This window comes from Astatotilapia calliptera, chromosome 8, assembly GCF_964374335.1.
Source record: "Astatotilapia calliptera chromosome 8, fAstCal68.1, whole genome shotgun sequence".
NCBI classification, from domain to species: domain Eukaryota; kingdom Metazoa; phylum Chordata; class Actinopteri; order Cichliformes; family Cichlidae; genus Astatotilapia; species Astatotilapia calliptera.
The window spans coordinates 11,722,172-11,738,335 of NC_137429.1; the positions used below are offsets into that span (position 1 = coordinate 11,722,172).

The 16,164-nt window shown below is 43.4% G+C and overlaps 1 protein-coding gene across 3 annotated transcripts in view; it reads left to right on the forward strand.

The window, feature by feature from the left end:
• Positions 1–16,164, forward strand: part of LOC113028385 (zinc finger MIZ domain-containing protein 1-like) — a 108,382-nt gene that overhangs the window by 57,896 nt on the left and 34,322 nt on the right. For all 3 annotated transcript variants that reach the window (XM_080305452.1, XM_080305453.1, XM_080305454.1), the window contains one exon: positions 14,041–14,160. In XM_080305452.1, coding sequence (XP_080161578.1) covers positions 14,092–14,160 — 69 coding nt within the window. In that variant the 5' untranslated portion in view covers positions 14,041–14,091. The remainder of the gene's footprint in view (positions 1–14,040; positions 14,161–16,164) is intronic.

The window sequence follows — 16,164 nt, forward strand, 5'->3', positions numbered from 1 at the left end:
TTATGAAATGTTAATTGCTTTAATGCATTGGCCTTTTTATTTCGGCTACATACTCTGCCTTATACGTGAGCATACATATACATCATTTCTGAATAAAATGTAGATAAAATAGTCTAAATAACATTTTTCAGCCTTAAATGGTGAGAACACATTTTACACACAGGCTATGCAAAGCTCTAACACAATCTACCAATCACAGGGCAGCGTGCATATAGCCCAAGGCTAGTTCAGTGTCCCACAGATGTGACAGATAGTGTTTATGTTGATTACCATCTTTTATTTACAGAGATAAAACAAATTTTGAGTTGTTTGGAAGTCGTTTATCCACTAGAGTACCTTACCCTATTAGCTCTGTCGCAGCACATGTAGCACAGTAGCATCTCTAAGGAAGCTGTTTCAACCAGTTTAAAAAAAAGAGAGAAAAGAAAAGCAATTGCCATCCATAAGTCAAAATTTCAGGCCAGTAATTTGAAATTCTGAGTTGCATATATCTAAATTTTTACTTAAAAGCTAACTAAGTTTTCAATTTCGCAGGAAATGCAGATATCCTCTGCAATTTTAAGGCTTTTTTAATGGCAATATATAACTTTTAACACTAAATTAAGAACAAATAATTTGGCGCGGTATAAATAGATTTAGTTATATCCTATTTATTGATATATTTAATAAATGTAATTTGCTAAATAAATTATACAATTAAAAAAAAATAGTATTAACTTATAAATTAACATTAAATGTAATGTAATAACATATCAAAGCAGTTTATCATGTGTAGCTGTCTTGAGTGTTTCGCTGAGTTTTCTCGTGTTTTTAGTTTTGTTCCATTTTTTTCCAGTGGCAGAAACACACTTCCATACATCACAGTTAGGCAGATGGTGGTGAGGATTGTGTGTGTGTTTATTTAGATGCTAGGTTAGCTCTAACACAGTATGTACAGTATATGTATGCATACATGTAAGTGAAACCTGCAGGCATATGGATAACAGCATTTCTCTATTGACTTTGGCCCCAGAAAGTCAGTGTCAGTTGGGATCTAATAAAATTTGCCAAAAGAGCACTTTCTGCTGCCTGTAAAGCTTATTGTGTGAGCCAATTGTTAAAAAAAAAAAAAGAAAAGGGAAAAAAAAGATGAGTGAATTAGCATTTTTGTCAACTCAGCCACTCGTCAATGGGATTATAACTGCAGGATAGTAAGTGATTTTACTGAGTAAATTGGACTGGAACTATAAAAGTTAAGGGCCGACAAAGAAAAAGGATCTGTCTGAATCTAAATTACGGCTGTGGTTATCGACTGCTAGGTGCCATTCAAAGGAACTTTGACTAGATGCAACATCAGATTTGTGATTGTCGACATTAAAAAAAAAGCAATTGAGTTGCACTTTCAAGTTCCTTTTTCTTTAAGTCTCTCTTGTAAATGCACGAGGGTTCTGCACAGTGGCGGCAGCTCGCTGTGTCGTGTTTGTGCAAGGTTTATTTTACCCTTGCGAACAGGTTGTTCGCACGTTTGAAAGGAGCTCTGTTTGTGCTGTGGCTGGCCTTAAAGCTTGTTTCATGTCTTTGTTTATCTGAGAAGAGAAGAGTTCTCAACTCTCAAGACTTGTTTGTCCTTCCTGGGCTCAGACACTCAGCAGTCGTAGATCTAGTAGGACTGTTTTCTTTCGGTGTTCTCTACGGAGTTTTCATTAATGTGATGAAAGAGATCCGGGGCTTTCGAGGGCCCGGCGTGACGTCCGGAATATCCATTTTTCTGTAGATCAAGACTAGATATACTCCCAATTTAAATTCAAATCCTGGGGAATTGTCTGTGGTCTGCAAGGCACGTCACTGTCTCAAAAAAGGCGCCGCTCGATATTATAACGCAATTTGTATGTTAAAAAGGAGGCCCCTGTTGTTTAGATGTGTTTGGAAGTGTGAGTGTGTTTGTGTATGTGTGTATGCGTGCGTGAATATCGACGTGTCACTGACAGGGATGGCTTCTCCGGCCATTGTGTTAGGGAAGGGAGGCTGCTTGCTTTCAATCCATTATTGACTAATCTCATTAGCCGAGGATCCTAACGCTGAATGAGCGGCAGAAACGGACTCATTGAGATGCGACAATCACGTGCACACACACAAACACATTCGGCTGCAAGCTCACACGCACACATATTGAAGCACGCTGCCACAGAGAAAAGGAGTGACTTGTAATTATAGACAGCAGTTTGGAAAGAAGTTTTTATTGCCCGTAATTAGTCATTTTAATTAAGTGACTGCCTATCTGGGATTTCTACTGGAGCAGCTAATTATATGTTCAGCACTTTTTACTTGTGCCCGGACACATGTGCGTGTGCCCTCTGTCGCCTTTGTCCCGTGGCTGCCTGTAATGTTTGGTCCGCCACTCGTGGATCGCACTCACCTGTGCGCCTGAAAAAAACACATCTGCTTTGCATGTGAGCTCGCACCGCCAACATCGTAAACTTTGCTGTCATGGAAAAAGGAGATGCAAAGTGTGGGCGCGATTTGCACAGTCTTAATAGGAGCTGCAGCGCCACGTAGCTTCGTGTCTCCGTGTTTGTTGCTGGCCAGGTGACTGGGCCACACACCTCTGCACTATCAGCCAGCAGAGAGAGAGCAGACCACTGCAGAGGGAGATTCATGACCCAGCCAGCCTGTAATTGCTGATGGTTCAGCAGTTTTCAGGGGCTGAAACAGGAGGATACAGAATTTCTCAGCTTTTTCCATTTCTTGCAGCACTCATTTCCTCAGCCTTTCTGATCCAGTGCTTCTCTCTTTCTCCCTCCTCAATGTGCTGCTGCCTCTCAGACCTTCCCACTCTGTCTTTTTGTGCATGTTTGTCTTTAGCTATGTGCGTGTCTCTGTGTGTTTCCCGCACACTTCTGGAAATGCTACTGCAGGCAGCTTTGTTTATGTTCACCTGTCAAGCTACCTCAACTTCTCTGATGGATGATGTGGAGCTTGTTGTTTGCCAACAGCTAGAGACAAGTTGTTGCTAAATTATACCCCCAAACAACATACCTGTCTACAAAACTAAGGTGAACTGCTGCTGGGAAATTGATTAATTGACTGGACTTTCAGTCAAAACTAGGGCTGAACGATTATGGAAAATAATCTAATTGCGATTTTTTGCCCCAATATTGCGATTGCGATGCGATATGCGATTATTTTTTAAGGTCTTTGTCTTCTGTATTATTAAACAAAGACAAGCAATACATCATATAGTATGGCCAATACTATATTACATTAATTTTAAACTGTTCTTTCCTGGAAGACAGACCTCTGTTATGATGACATGAGGTGATGCATGAATTGATGACTGACATTTTTATTTAACTTCTTCAATCACAACAGTATATTTGAACATACACAATAGTTTATTTTTAGCTTACAAACATCTGAGCATAAAGTGCTGACAAGGAACCCTGGTGTAAACATTATAATGAAAGTCAGTACAATGTGCAGATTGCAGAAATATACATAAAAAAAATCAGTGGCTTTACCACACTCAGTTTTTCGACATCTGTGAACTACTAGACAGTCATTCAATTAAAAAATAATATTAAATAAATAAAACTAATAAATAAAAAATACACACATCTTACTGATCTCTGCAGTCAGTAACATTACACATAAAGTGCAAACATAATAGCAATTGTATAAACACACACACAAACACGCCTTTAAAATTTAAAGGCGTGAAATTGGACGGTCTAGTTCTGATTAGCGTCACCGCTGTCTCGGTGGAGTTTAATAAACTCGCCCGTCTGCTTCTTGCTATCTAAAATATAACCAGACACTGGTGTAAATTCTCGACTGTCTCATACTTCTGTTTAATAAGTTTTCTGTTTGACGTTTAGTCAGCTGTGTGAAAACCAAGGAGGAACCCACCCGGGGGATTAATAAAGTTTTATTTTATCTAATCTAATAACTTTAATCTCAGCCAAACCGATTTACTCACGAACAAACAAAACACTGAAAAAAGCCCAACAATAACATTTTTAGGTTGTCTAAGTGACTTATATATTACGTTTAACCCGAGCAGCGAAACTCCGCGGTGATCTGAAAATGATGTGCCGGGAGTTGTGCCGTTCTCGGCCGCATCAGTAATCCTCGAGCTCCCGGCTAGCTGTCGAGCTGGTGGGTAGCAGACGCCTCTGAAAACGTCGAAGCACTTTTGCAAATATGGGATATCTTGATAAACCGAGCAGATATTTGATGTTTACACAACTACTTTCTCGCCTGAAAATATGTTAAAAGTTTATTTTGTGACCCAGAAAGATTAGTATGAGTAATTTTAAAACTTAGTAGCGGCCGCCATTGCTGGAAACTGGAGTTTGGCTGGGCCGCGCTATGAATTCTGGGATATGGTAGTAATTTGGACAGCCTTCGGCGCGTCGCTGTGACGTAATCGGTCTACAAATGCGGCCTCAGGAGGATGCAGCCCATGAATTTGGACATGTCCAGAGTATAATCGCAGCCTTTGCGGTTAGAAAATTGCACTTGATCATGTCGCGATATTATCGCAAATGCGATATATCGTTCAGCCCTAGTCAAAACTGTATTCATTGTTGCCATAATTCCCAAATGTGATGTTTTGCTCTCAGTTCATAACAAATTCATTTTAAATGATCAGCAGTTGCACCTGTATGTTTAAATGTGATATGGATATATTATGATATTGCCCAATCTTTATAAAGTGATATCCACATTTGAATATGCAGACGAATGTTGGCAAACTCTTCTGTTACCAGAAGCCTTTCATTTGTAGTCCTTTTGTGATACAAGTTAAGTTGATCAGTTTGTTTGAACAGTCTTTGGTTGCATGGAGGTAAACGGTCTGTGTAGAGAGCAAAACGAGGGATTCCACTTGCCAAAATGTACTCTCTGGATCACTGCTTCTCATTTAGCTTTTTATTAGCTTTTTTCAAATGTATCTGGATTCATAAACAATGACTGGAACAGGAACTCTTAGCCTGGATATCCGCCGGCTACACTGGAAGCGCCGAGAAATTGGCTGTTGTCCCCAGAGGCTAAGTCAGCAGAGAAGCTTATGGGTTTCCAGACCGACCACTGACCCTATTTATAAAGAGTTTATATGCAGGCATAAGCTTTAAGCACTTTGGTAGGTCCTCACATTTTAAAGTTTGTTAATTGGTTGCTTTTTTTTTCTTTTGTTAGGGGTGTATATGCAGATGATGTTTATGCATATAAAGTGTATATGTCCGTATGGAAGAGATTTTAAAAGCTAATTTTATGTTTTATATCCATTTAATGTCTCATAAGACTGTGATTTATTTACGAAACGGGCTCCTTTTGCATTTTTCCCTCATAAAAACGTAATTTTAAGAATTATGTATGAATAAGTAAACATTGTGTTGTATGAACAAGGGGACACTTTCACAAGTATAAGAGCTATATATGAAATATAAACATTTTACTTCAGAGGCAGTGGGAAATTCCTAATAACTTGTTTCTTTTTCACATGGGTGTGTTAAAGGATAGACTGTTATCGCTCCATATGACAGCATATTTCCATAAGCTGGAACTCTGCCACCCTCTCCTACAGTAACATTCAATATTAATTTGATACTATTTTTAGCTAGCAGTAGGATTATATAAAATGAGACCATACTGTTGTGCAAGCATCTGATCTGCATCGCTGAGACTCCTTGCATGCGATACGGTTTGCCTTTGGTGTTTTTATGCTGTAGCGACTCCCTAAAGAGGGCCGCACACAATAGGGAAATAATATACACTGAGTGAAATGATCCAAGGATGCCTGGATAAAGAAAGAAAGATGAATAAATGAATAAATGTCTTCAGTGCTTGATCGAAGACTCCACTAAGTCTTTTTCTCCCTGGAGAATCTCCTTTTTCTTCCCTGACACATTGGAATTCTTCACAGCTGCACGTGAAATGAGAGGCTTCCCGATTCATTTACACAAAGGCAATCAAAACATAACAGCCCACGATATCTGGCAAATTAGTGCAGCGCAAGCAGTGTGGTGTGGGCTCCAGAAGAGGCCGAGGAGGGGAGGCAGAGGTCTGCGTGTTGCATGGGATTCATCACATGCTCGCGTGTGTCCCCCCACGGTTCCATAAGGAAGATTTGTGACACGGATTTACTGCAGCCTGTGCTGTCTAACCTCTAAATCAGCCTCCTCCTACACGTCAGACCCATACTCCCTTTTTACATGCAGAGACACTCGGACTCACACGCATTCTGCGTGGTCACGGAGGGGGCGGGTAGGACGTCGAAGGTGCAGGGGGCGAAAGGGAAAGGAAGAGAGGTCGAACTGCCCTAGTCAAAAAGCCTCCTCTCTGCAGATCAAGCATCCGCCTGTCTGGTAATGTGTTGTCATTGACCAATTAGGAAATCCAGATCAAACGGGTGCAGGGAATGGCCTCTCACTGGCCCTCTCTAAGCACTCTGCTCTTTTTAATTGAGCACATTTGTGGAATGAGAGGCTTCTCCCCGGAGGGACCGATGGCTGTAGATACTAGCAAGCTGTTAACACGGGATCAGTCCGCCCAGCAAGGTTATCAAACAATCTGCAAATATTAAAAAAGAATATATTTCTATGAGCCATGCCAGCTAGATCACTCCAATTCACGTCTGTGGACTGGAGGAGAAAATGTTTTGGGGGGGGGGGTTTTTCTGGAAAAATGGAACAAAAAAGATGAAGTAACATCTCAGATGGCTTTTAGTGTTCAAAAAACAAAACAGAAAATGGTTGTGAAGGGAATCGTTGCTTTATTGATTTGTAAGATGAAGGTTGTGGCATTCCTTCTTTCAGATGTTGACTGTATTTTTTATTTAACAATGAAACTTTCTCTAAAAATGTAACATCCAAAATAACTGGTCACAGGGTCACAGTTGCTGTTTTCCTATGTATATTTTTTAATTCAGGTTTTGGACTTTTGATTAAATAAATCAGGATTTTTAAGACATATTCTCAAGCCGATATTCCTGCTGATGAAATTTCCAAATGGAGATGTTAGCGAGGTCATTATAAGGTCTGGCAGTTTGATGGTATGTCTTCACAGACTCCTTTGGTGAAACAGAGAAAGCTCATGTTGCCGCTGTCCATCAGTGTCTAGGCAGGTTGAGCTCATGCACTATTTAAAATCCCTCACTCTCTGTTTCTTTCTGTTTCTCTCCTCCCATTCACTCAAAGTCACAAAAGGCCAAAGGTCACTGGCACAATGGAGACAAGGAGGTCCTCCATCCCCCTGCCCACACCAACAACTCCTTCAAACACACACACGCCAGCTAACAAACACCCACAACTGCCTCTAACTTATCACAGCTACTCTCACGCAGTGTATGCTTGTAAAGCAGCGAACACACAAACACGCACACCCCTCCTGTTCTGCTCTCAGCCTTCTTTGAATTCCTTCCCATGTATCTTGCAGCTCGCCTGTCACTCCTCCCCCCAGCGCTATCAGTCTCTCTCTCCCAGACCTCATAATGGCTCCTCTTGGGTAGCGGCTGCGTCTGCAGCTCCCGCTATTTCAAAGTTTTAGCTGGCCGGATTAAGCATGGTATGTGGAAAATGAACAGCCACTCACAGGAGGGACACATGAGCTGAATGCATAATAAACCAGGAGACTGGCAGGAAAAAAAACTGAGAAAGGAAGGTGGGGGGGCTCAGAAGTTGTCTGAGGCAGTGTCGGCACCTTCGTGGCAACAATATCACTCACAGAAATGGAAATAAAATGCCTCTTTGACTTTTCCTCTATGCTCGCAATCAAAGGCAATTTTTAAGACAAAGTGTTCCAAGGGGTGGTAGTGATGGCTCTCTTTTGTGAGACTCTGAATTTACCTCATATCTCAACAATGGCTGCAGGTTTACACTTTGGCTCACTGGTTTCATCATCACCATCATCATCATCGTCACATGCCTCCGAAATTCCAGGAGGATTGTGAAGGAGAAAGGAGCTTGGCAGCGAGCAGTGAGGCTGATGGAGCACCACAGGCACAGGGAGACAGAGCGGGGCTAGCTGCCTAGCCGTTTCACCTCGCGCTGCTCTGCATTTGGTGGGGGCTCGCACAGTCATGTGGCTCATCTGTGCTGCCTCTAGCGCCATGGGGGAATTGACCCTCCCCCTTGTCTGCTATTAGTGTAAGGGTGGAAGGAAATTAAAAGAGTAGCTCTTTGGAAGAGGCAGTGCAGAGCAAACAAGAGAAGGAGAAGGAGAAACAATGATGCTACTCATGTTTGCAGGTTCTCCTCTAGTTTTTGCCAGCTCCATGAGGGAGGCAGGCTAGCGGATGGATGGTGGCTTGGCAGTGAAGAGAGACTGGCTCCCGTTTGCCTTTGTCCTTTCTCTCTCTCTCTCTCCTTTTTTTTTTAATCGTAGTCAGAGATCAGCCTCTGAGACTTGGTGAAATGTTACACTTGGTTAGAGAGGAGATATTGCTAAGGCCCCTCTATGATCCCAACCCTCTGTTTTCTTCTTCTGCTTCTGCTGGTGGCCATGAAGGGTGGGTGGGGGGTGTCTCTGCCACCCCGGCCTCCTGCCTCCAATACCATGCTCCCTTTGCTTTTCTAATCATGCTGCAGATGTGCCTGATGGCTGAACAATCTCTGTGTACTGAACGTGGGGCTCCCGCAGGAATCCAGGAGGCTTGCTTATGTGAGCTGTCATGAAAAAAAAAAAAGTGAGAGGGCAAAAAGGGAGGGAGAGAGTGAATGTGGATCTGCGTGAAAGACAGAGCGAGGGAGTGGAGTGAGTTAGAGGGAGAATGGGAGATGGAGAAAGACAGAGGGAAAGAGGGAGAGATCAGTGAACAGCGACCAACACAGCAGGGCTCCTTTGGATTGAGTGTGTGCGCGCGTGTACGCACGAGAGCGGGTGGCACAAGTGCGAGCCCGCCCTCGCTCACGGTTGCCTCTGGAGCTACAGACCAAACCACATTAAATAAAAGAAATCCATTCCCAAGCCTGTTAAGGAGCCATGTGGGGAGGTGTGAGCGTGTGTGTGCACTCGAGTGGCTGCGTGTCCATATGTGTGTGTGTGCAGCAGAGACATGGGGGAAGGGAGGAGGAGGTGCTGGAGAAGGGCTGAGGGGAGGGGAGGTAGAGCAGGGAGGTGGGACAGGCAGGAGGCAGCTCATATTATCCTCCGTGCCAGCTCTGGATGGAGCCTGCCGGGGATTATGGCACATTCTGTGAGGCAACAATGGAAGAAGCACTGTTACGTACACATTTCCATCCTCTCTGCTTTTTCCTCCGTCGAACAAACACAGCTTTGTCCTCGCTGCCTGCCTGGCCACTTACCAGGCAGACACCTGGAGTCCTAGAGGTGCCCTCTCTAAACTGAACGCCCATCCCTCAGTGCGAAAAAAACAAAAACGGTCTTCTCTACAATGTTGAGATAATTAAAGGAGAGCTTTCACGCCGGCCTCAGCCGACAGTCGGAAGAAAACAAGACATATCTCGGAATCAAAGCTCATTAAAATCATGAGGGTAAAGAGATGCTTCCTCCCCCTCCTCCTCCTCCTCTTCTTCCTTCTCTCCTCCTACTCCCTCATCTTTATCACCCTTAAGCAAGTGCTGCAAACAGCAGACCCCTAGTCAATGATGGTGCAGATTAGTCCTTTATTGCCTAATTCACCTACAACAGATGACTCATGGAGACTTGGATCACCTTGAGTCTTGACATGTCCCCATAAGGTATGAGAATGATGCTGATTTCTTCACTGAGGCCACCGTGTTCAGATTTAATAGTGTCAGCAGTGCTTAGCTTAGTAGCTTTCGATTAGCGAGGTGTGTGTGCGTGCATGTGTTTTGGTGTGTGTCGAGGAGAGGGGGGTGTTTCACACTGCTCTGCGGAGGTGTAACACCCTGCCTGTAGTGTTGTTGTAAAGCACATTACGAGTGACTGAGGGTGTTGTTATGGTATCATGATGCCGGCCCAGCACTCAAGGGAAGGTGAGAAGATCTGTGTGCTTGTGTGTGTGCGCGCGTGTGGTCGGGATGGTAGCCAGCGTGGTTTGCTGTCTTTCTACACCTGTAGCCGCACTCACTCTCTCACCTTTTCATGTCGACGAATACTTTGAGCGCCTCGGGAGATGCGCTTTAGAAAAATGTCTCCATTCAAATGTGGTACATGAGTCAGGAGGGCACGAAGGAAACGCTCTCAGGCGATTGTATAGATTTTAAGCAAACTTCCACATGAGCTAAAATTATTACCCCGCCTGTGTGTTATCAGCATCCATCATAGTTTAGTGACTGATGTGCCAGTTCAGCTTTGATTCACTGCTCTTGCATTATATGTGCTGTTTTCTCTGTGAAGTAAAACGCTCTAATCCATATCATAGGTATGCACACTTTATTACCTTCAAATATCTTTTCTGAATTGATGGCCTGTCGACTTGTCTGACATCTTATTTCTTGCCCTATCACACTTTGTAGTTGCATTGTCACTGTGCTTCCAGATCTCAGCAATTACTTTGGAGAGCACAATATTATCACGAGCAATGGCCAAAACTACGGAAATAAGAAATGTAATAAACTGGAAATATCCTTTAACAAGACTGCTCGCTCCCAGAGTGGCCTGACTGTTTTGGTTCACAAGCCATTTATATGAATAAATTAAATCTGTTTACCACTTCCCTGCGCCTCAACAGCTCAGTTGAGAGACTGTAAAGCGGCGCGGGTTCGTGATCCATTTGTTCTGCTGTGATGGCGGGATAAAGCTAATCATTGTCTACTTTTCTCCCTCTCCGACTGTTTTTATCCTGCAGAGCGGAGACGCGCAGCTCATCTACGTTACATTAACAAGCTAGAAACTCTCTTTGAAGGTTTTTGGGTGTCTGAAATAATGTTTAGATTCCAAACTGTGCGATTGTGACAGTTCAAAAAGCAATTCCCTCTTACTTACTGCAGATAATGTTGCACTTTAGTGTCTTCATTCAACATTGTTTAGCGTCACCCTCTTCCAGCCCTTCCTGTGGCACAGTTTTGTCATCAAATTAAATCCGCAGCCCTTTTCAAGGTACGCTTACGTAACATGATCACGTAATGAGACAAACATGGACCCCGTCTGACAGGAGACGGTCCTCTCTCCGCGGGGTGCCGTGCAAAAACAAAGCTTTAAAGTAGTGTTACAGGGGGAAGAAAAACATTGTTTTACCCTAGAGGTGGGCTGATAGCACTGTGAAAAGCCCATCTGAAGAGGTAGGCCTCATCTGTCACTGGGCAATGGAGGAGGCAGCCATGCAGAAGCCCCCTGATTATAAAGAGATAATTTCATCCAATCCTCCGGTGGTGCTCCATCGCCTTGCCGCCATACTCCACTGCCTTTCATATTTGTTCCCAGCCTGCATCTCCTCACCCGTTTCGTTTTATTACAGCTCCCACTCAATACATATATTTTAGCTCCCCCTTGAATAGGAGAGGGAAGCGGGTCTCCCTGCTCTCGTCCCACTCTCCGACTCCCCCCACACCCACGAGTCTTTTGTTGTGCAGGAATCCACAGCTCAACTTGTTGTGTAACGCCTGCTGTGCAATTTGCAGTAAATTAAGCTCAAGTAAGGCACATATCTGCAGCGATTTCCCCTCACACGCTCAGAAGCGTCAGGCAGGATTGCCGGAGTTACTATCTGAATCAAGGCAAATAACATCACGTAAAGGTAGCAGCACACAGAAAATAATAAGCGATAGCATCTGTAAGATAGATGAGAGCTTGTAAATAGAGGCGGGCTCATAATTGCCACTGTTGTCATATCTCCATAGCATCATGGGTTTAATCTGTAAATTGGCTCTTGTTAGTCATCAAAGATATAACAAAGGACTAGTGTTTAATTAGAACAAATGAATATCTGGAAATTAAATTACACCTCAACACTGCCATGCCATTTAAAAAAAAAAGTCATTATCTTAGGAAGAAAATGCATGTAAATGTGTGCACACGTAGGCTTTACAGCGATTCCTGCACCGTGTGTTTAACCGGTTAAAAAACGGAGGAGGTGAATGGCAGCCCAACCTTTCTTTCCCCTCATTTTAACTCACTGTTGGAGGTAAGAGAGATGACAGGGGGAGAGCTCGAGTGAGAGAGCGAGAGCAAGGGGAAGGGCAGGAGGGAAGAGAAAGAGAGAGAGTCGGAGGGAGCAGGTCGACTCGCTCATCAATAACCACAAGGTCAGACAGGCAGTGCCGGGCTGAGTGGGCCCTGTTAGGAAGCAGCAGCTGAGGATTTGTAGAGCTTGTAAAGGCTTAAAGCAACACTGCTCCGCCTTCTTTGTGCCACAAGCCAGGCCTTTGAAGGGCCAGGGAGACACCTGCTGGTGGCTGAGGAGCACAGTGGTCTGGGGACACCCTTGCCAAGGATCAGCTCACTATCAGCTGGCAGAAGGAGGTGACTGGGGGGAGTATTATAGCAGCAAACACCTGATGGATGTATAAAACATGTGTCACTAAGGAAGCTGTTGTTTGACAGAAGTATCCATGACCACATGTTATAAAATGTGAACGTTATTTGATTAAGCTGTAGATATCTGAAAGTCACTTAAACCCATGCCCAATCGTTTTTTTATGCTAAATTCCTCAAATCATTATCAGAACTCAGCCACGCCCACTTCAAATGTTTCATCTGAGGATTCAGTAAGTCTGTGAGACATCAGACATGTCAACAAACAAAACACTTTCCATCTGCAAAGAGGAGTGGAAAAAATACTCGGACATCTCCTCCCCCCCCCTTTATGAGCTTTCTAATTTATGGAGAGGAATGCACTAGTGTGCCCTTCTCTCCTCTCAAGTACAGGCATGAGCAGCTCCAATAGGTAGCATAAAAGCTCTTTAGCTGTCTAGTGGAGTAGATTACTGGCCCTGCCGTTAAATCCAGCTAGAGACCCCTAAGTGAGCATTATCAGTATGGTGCAGCATGCTGCCTCCTCTCTCTCCCGCTCTCCTTTTTTTTTTCCTCCCCTCGCTCCCTCATCTCTCAGGTACTTTGTACGGCGAAATTTCTCACTGTGTGATGGTAATGGAGAAGGATGGCGTGGAGAGGGAGGGGTCTGAAAGAGCGTTTGAGTGAGAGATGATGCACCGCAGGACGAGATGCCCCTGCAGTAGCGAGAAGGAAAGATTGAGACAGGATGAGATAAAGGGGGAGTGAGGCGGAGGAGAAGATGGAGGTTACACTTTTCACCACCCATAAACGCGCTTATTAATTCACTAAACCTTCCACTTCAAGCTGCAGGTCACTACGAGTTCTGGCCGACAGCCTTGTGTAATATTTATTTGACACTGAATGCAACATTAAATCAAACCCCCTAGAGGCGAAATTGATAACCTTTAATGTAGCCGGTGATACTTTTTAACTTGTGATAATAGTATGTAGCATGTCAGCTCACAGCCTCATTGTTTGCCTTCCATAAAATATTATTCTCTCTGCTAAAAGAAGAAGGTTTTCTATAAGCTGCTACTCCAAAATCAATAGTGCGCTGTAAGGGGTTTTGTTAGAGGAACTCTTATGTAGCTGGAGCGAGAAGGGAGGAGAAAGGGGAGTAAAATGTAGAGCAAGTCTGGGCCCAGGGTACAGATAATTGTTAACCAAAGATTACATAATGGCTAAGTAATGTAAACAGAGAACCACATGCCAAGTTAATGTTCTCACAGGCCAGGATGGAAGGGTTTCGTGCAGCTTTCTGAGGTAATGCTGACAGACTGAGGTGCTACGACTCAGTGTGTGTGTGTGTGTGTCCCTCTACCTCTGTTCATTTTCACCCCAAGGTGCTTTAAACACAGTCAGACATCCTGTCTACGTCCAGTGTGTCATTTCCAAAGGTGTATGGCACCGTTCGGGGCAACCGCCAGGGCTTGTTAAGGGTGTCACAGGAGCTGAGAGGAATGTCATCCTTTGGGCTCTCTGAGGTGCTTGTCACCTGCCAAATCAATATCTCCCTGCTCAGCTCACAGCACCCAGCACACACACACACAAACACACTATAACAGCAATATCCTGGTGGTGATGGAATTGGCAGCTTCACTTGGAAGAGGTGAGCCTTAACATTTGTCTGTGTTTGTGTTACAGAAGTCTCCAGTTTAATGGCTGGCAGGTAGAGGCCAAAGAGGGACAATCAACATGAACTCGATTCCGTCGATGGACAGACACATACAGCAGACCAATGACCGTCTGCAGTGTATCAAACAGGTGAGGAGGTGTTGAAGGTGTTGGCTCTCAGACATTAATATTATATTTCAATTAAAAAACGAAATAAATAAACTGTGATGATGACAACGACAGCGATTAGCATCATCACAAGTTGATATTTAATAACTTTTTCCAATAATTAAGCATCATTATTAATGTATTTGTTATTTTCTTAAATATAAAATGACAGATTTTAAATTATATACTGTAGGCTGTAACTTCATTTGCACATATGTGTGCTTGTGCTATATTTATTAATGGTTAGTAAATCATCCAGTCGTTTTGTAAATGACTCAGTTCTCATTACCAGGGCCTCGATTACAACCATTTAGTCCAGCGGTTGTAAAACTCTTAATTGTCGCACTAATGAAAATCTCACCCTGCACTCACACACACACAATTTTTACTGACTGCTAACAGTAAAAAAAGGATCCAAGTTGAATGTGAGCAAAATAAAGATCAACACAATAGCATCAGCAAACTCTTGTTTGTTTACTTCTCTAAAAAAAAATCACAGCGGTGCCATGCCCCTGCAGTTTGAGAGCTTCTTATTCAGTCTGGTGTGTCAGAGACATACACGTCTGTGCAATACTGTGGCCTATTCCTTGATTTTGTGACAGGGCCCCTTTTTTTCTGTCTTTTTAAATCTGGGTTAATAAAGGGAAGGGGTGCATTGGAATCCAACATTTTTACTCCGTAGACCCAAAAAACTGATAGTGAATATGAAAGTCTATGGTGGGTGAAACAGCACACAGGCAGCAGCCTCCAGGTTCACATTCATGTGATTTACAGCACATCTGTTTATATGCTTTTAAAAACAAGTGTTATACACATCTGTGAAAACTTTATAAACACACTGCATGGTATATTATAAACATTAGCTGCGGTTTTACAGATGAATTACATAAATGGTTTACAAAAGAATTATTAGCCAATAAGTAAGCCTCCTGATTATCATGTTGTGGTCTGTTAACAGTAAAGTAGCTCTTTTAATTTGCCATTTATTAACACTGATTATGAAGTTTTATAGTTGATTTAAAGCCTTCAGGCTAAAGCATGTTCAGTAAGTTAGTAAGGTACTGGACTTTTTGCTGCTACCGGTGGAAAAACACAAGCAGGGAAAAAAAACCCTCACCAGCCCTGTTCACCTTTCCAAGTACACACATGTAGTGAGTCACATCCACGGTGAGACTGCCTCTCTATCTTCCTGTTTGGCCACAGTTAAGTGACTAATCTGTTCAGCTCCTATTATCAGGACTCTGGTGTGACTCAGGTTACCGACTGGGGTCAAAGAGCAGAGGCTCCCCTCCCTCCCCCCGTCATCGCCCTGCTTTCTGCCTCCACCGCTGCTGACTCCCAGCGTGTCCTTTTGTTCTCCTCTCAGCACCATTTACTGCAGGACAAATCTTCGGCAGAATTAGGCAGGCATACTTGTGTAACCCCAGGCTACAGGGATCTTCCTTTGATCTCTTCTCTTAACTGCTGGTCCATTTTGTTTCTGGGCTCTGTGCTGCCAAAGTCCACCTCCTTGAAAAGTGCATCAGAAAGCCTTCGGGGGACAATGTATGGGGGCTTGCACTTAAATGCAAATGTGGACGTGGTAAACTGCTTTATCCCAGCTATCCAAAAATAAGGCAAGGTGAGGCGGATAGAGAGACAAGGCAAGCATTTGGGGAGTAAAAAGAGCGAAGCTTCTCTATGTGTAGAAACAGGCCTTTTGTTCTTAAGTAATAAGGTACAGAGAAAAGGAGAGGTAAACACTCTCTGTCTTCAGTCTGGTTACCTTCTTCACAGCAGGCTATTAAATAATTCAATTTCCCCTCCTTTACTTGTAAGAGGAGAGAAAATTGATTCTATTAAAGCGCTGTATTACTAATAGCAGGTGAATTGGTCTGTAAAGGAAGTTGACAGAACTTGAAAGGGAACCTGTGTTTGTCTGAGAGTAGTTTACACAATCCCAAATGCTGTGGGGTTAAATGTATTGACCCCTCAAGTCAAAAATTT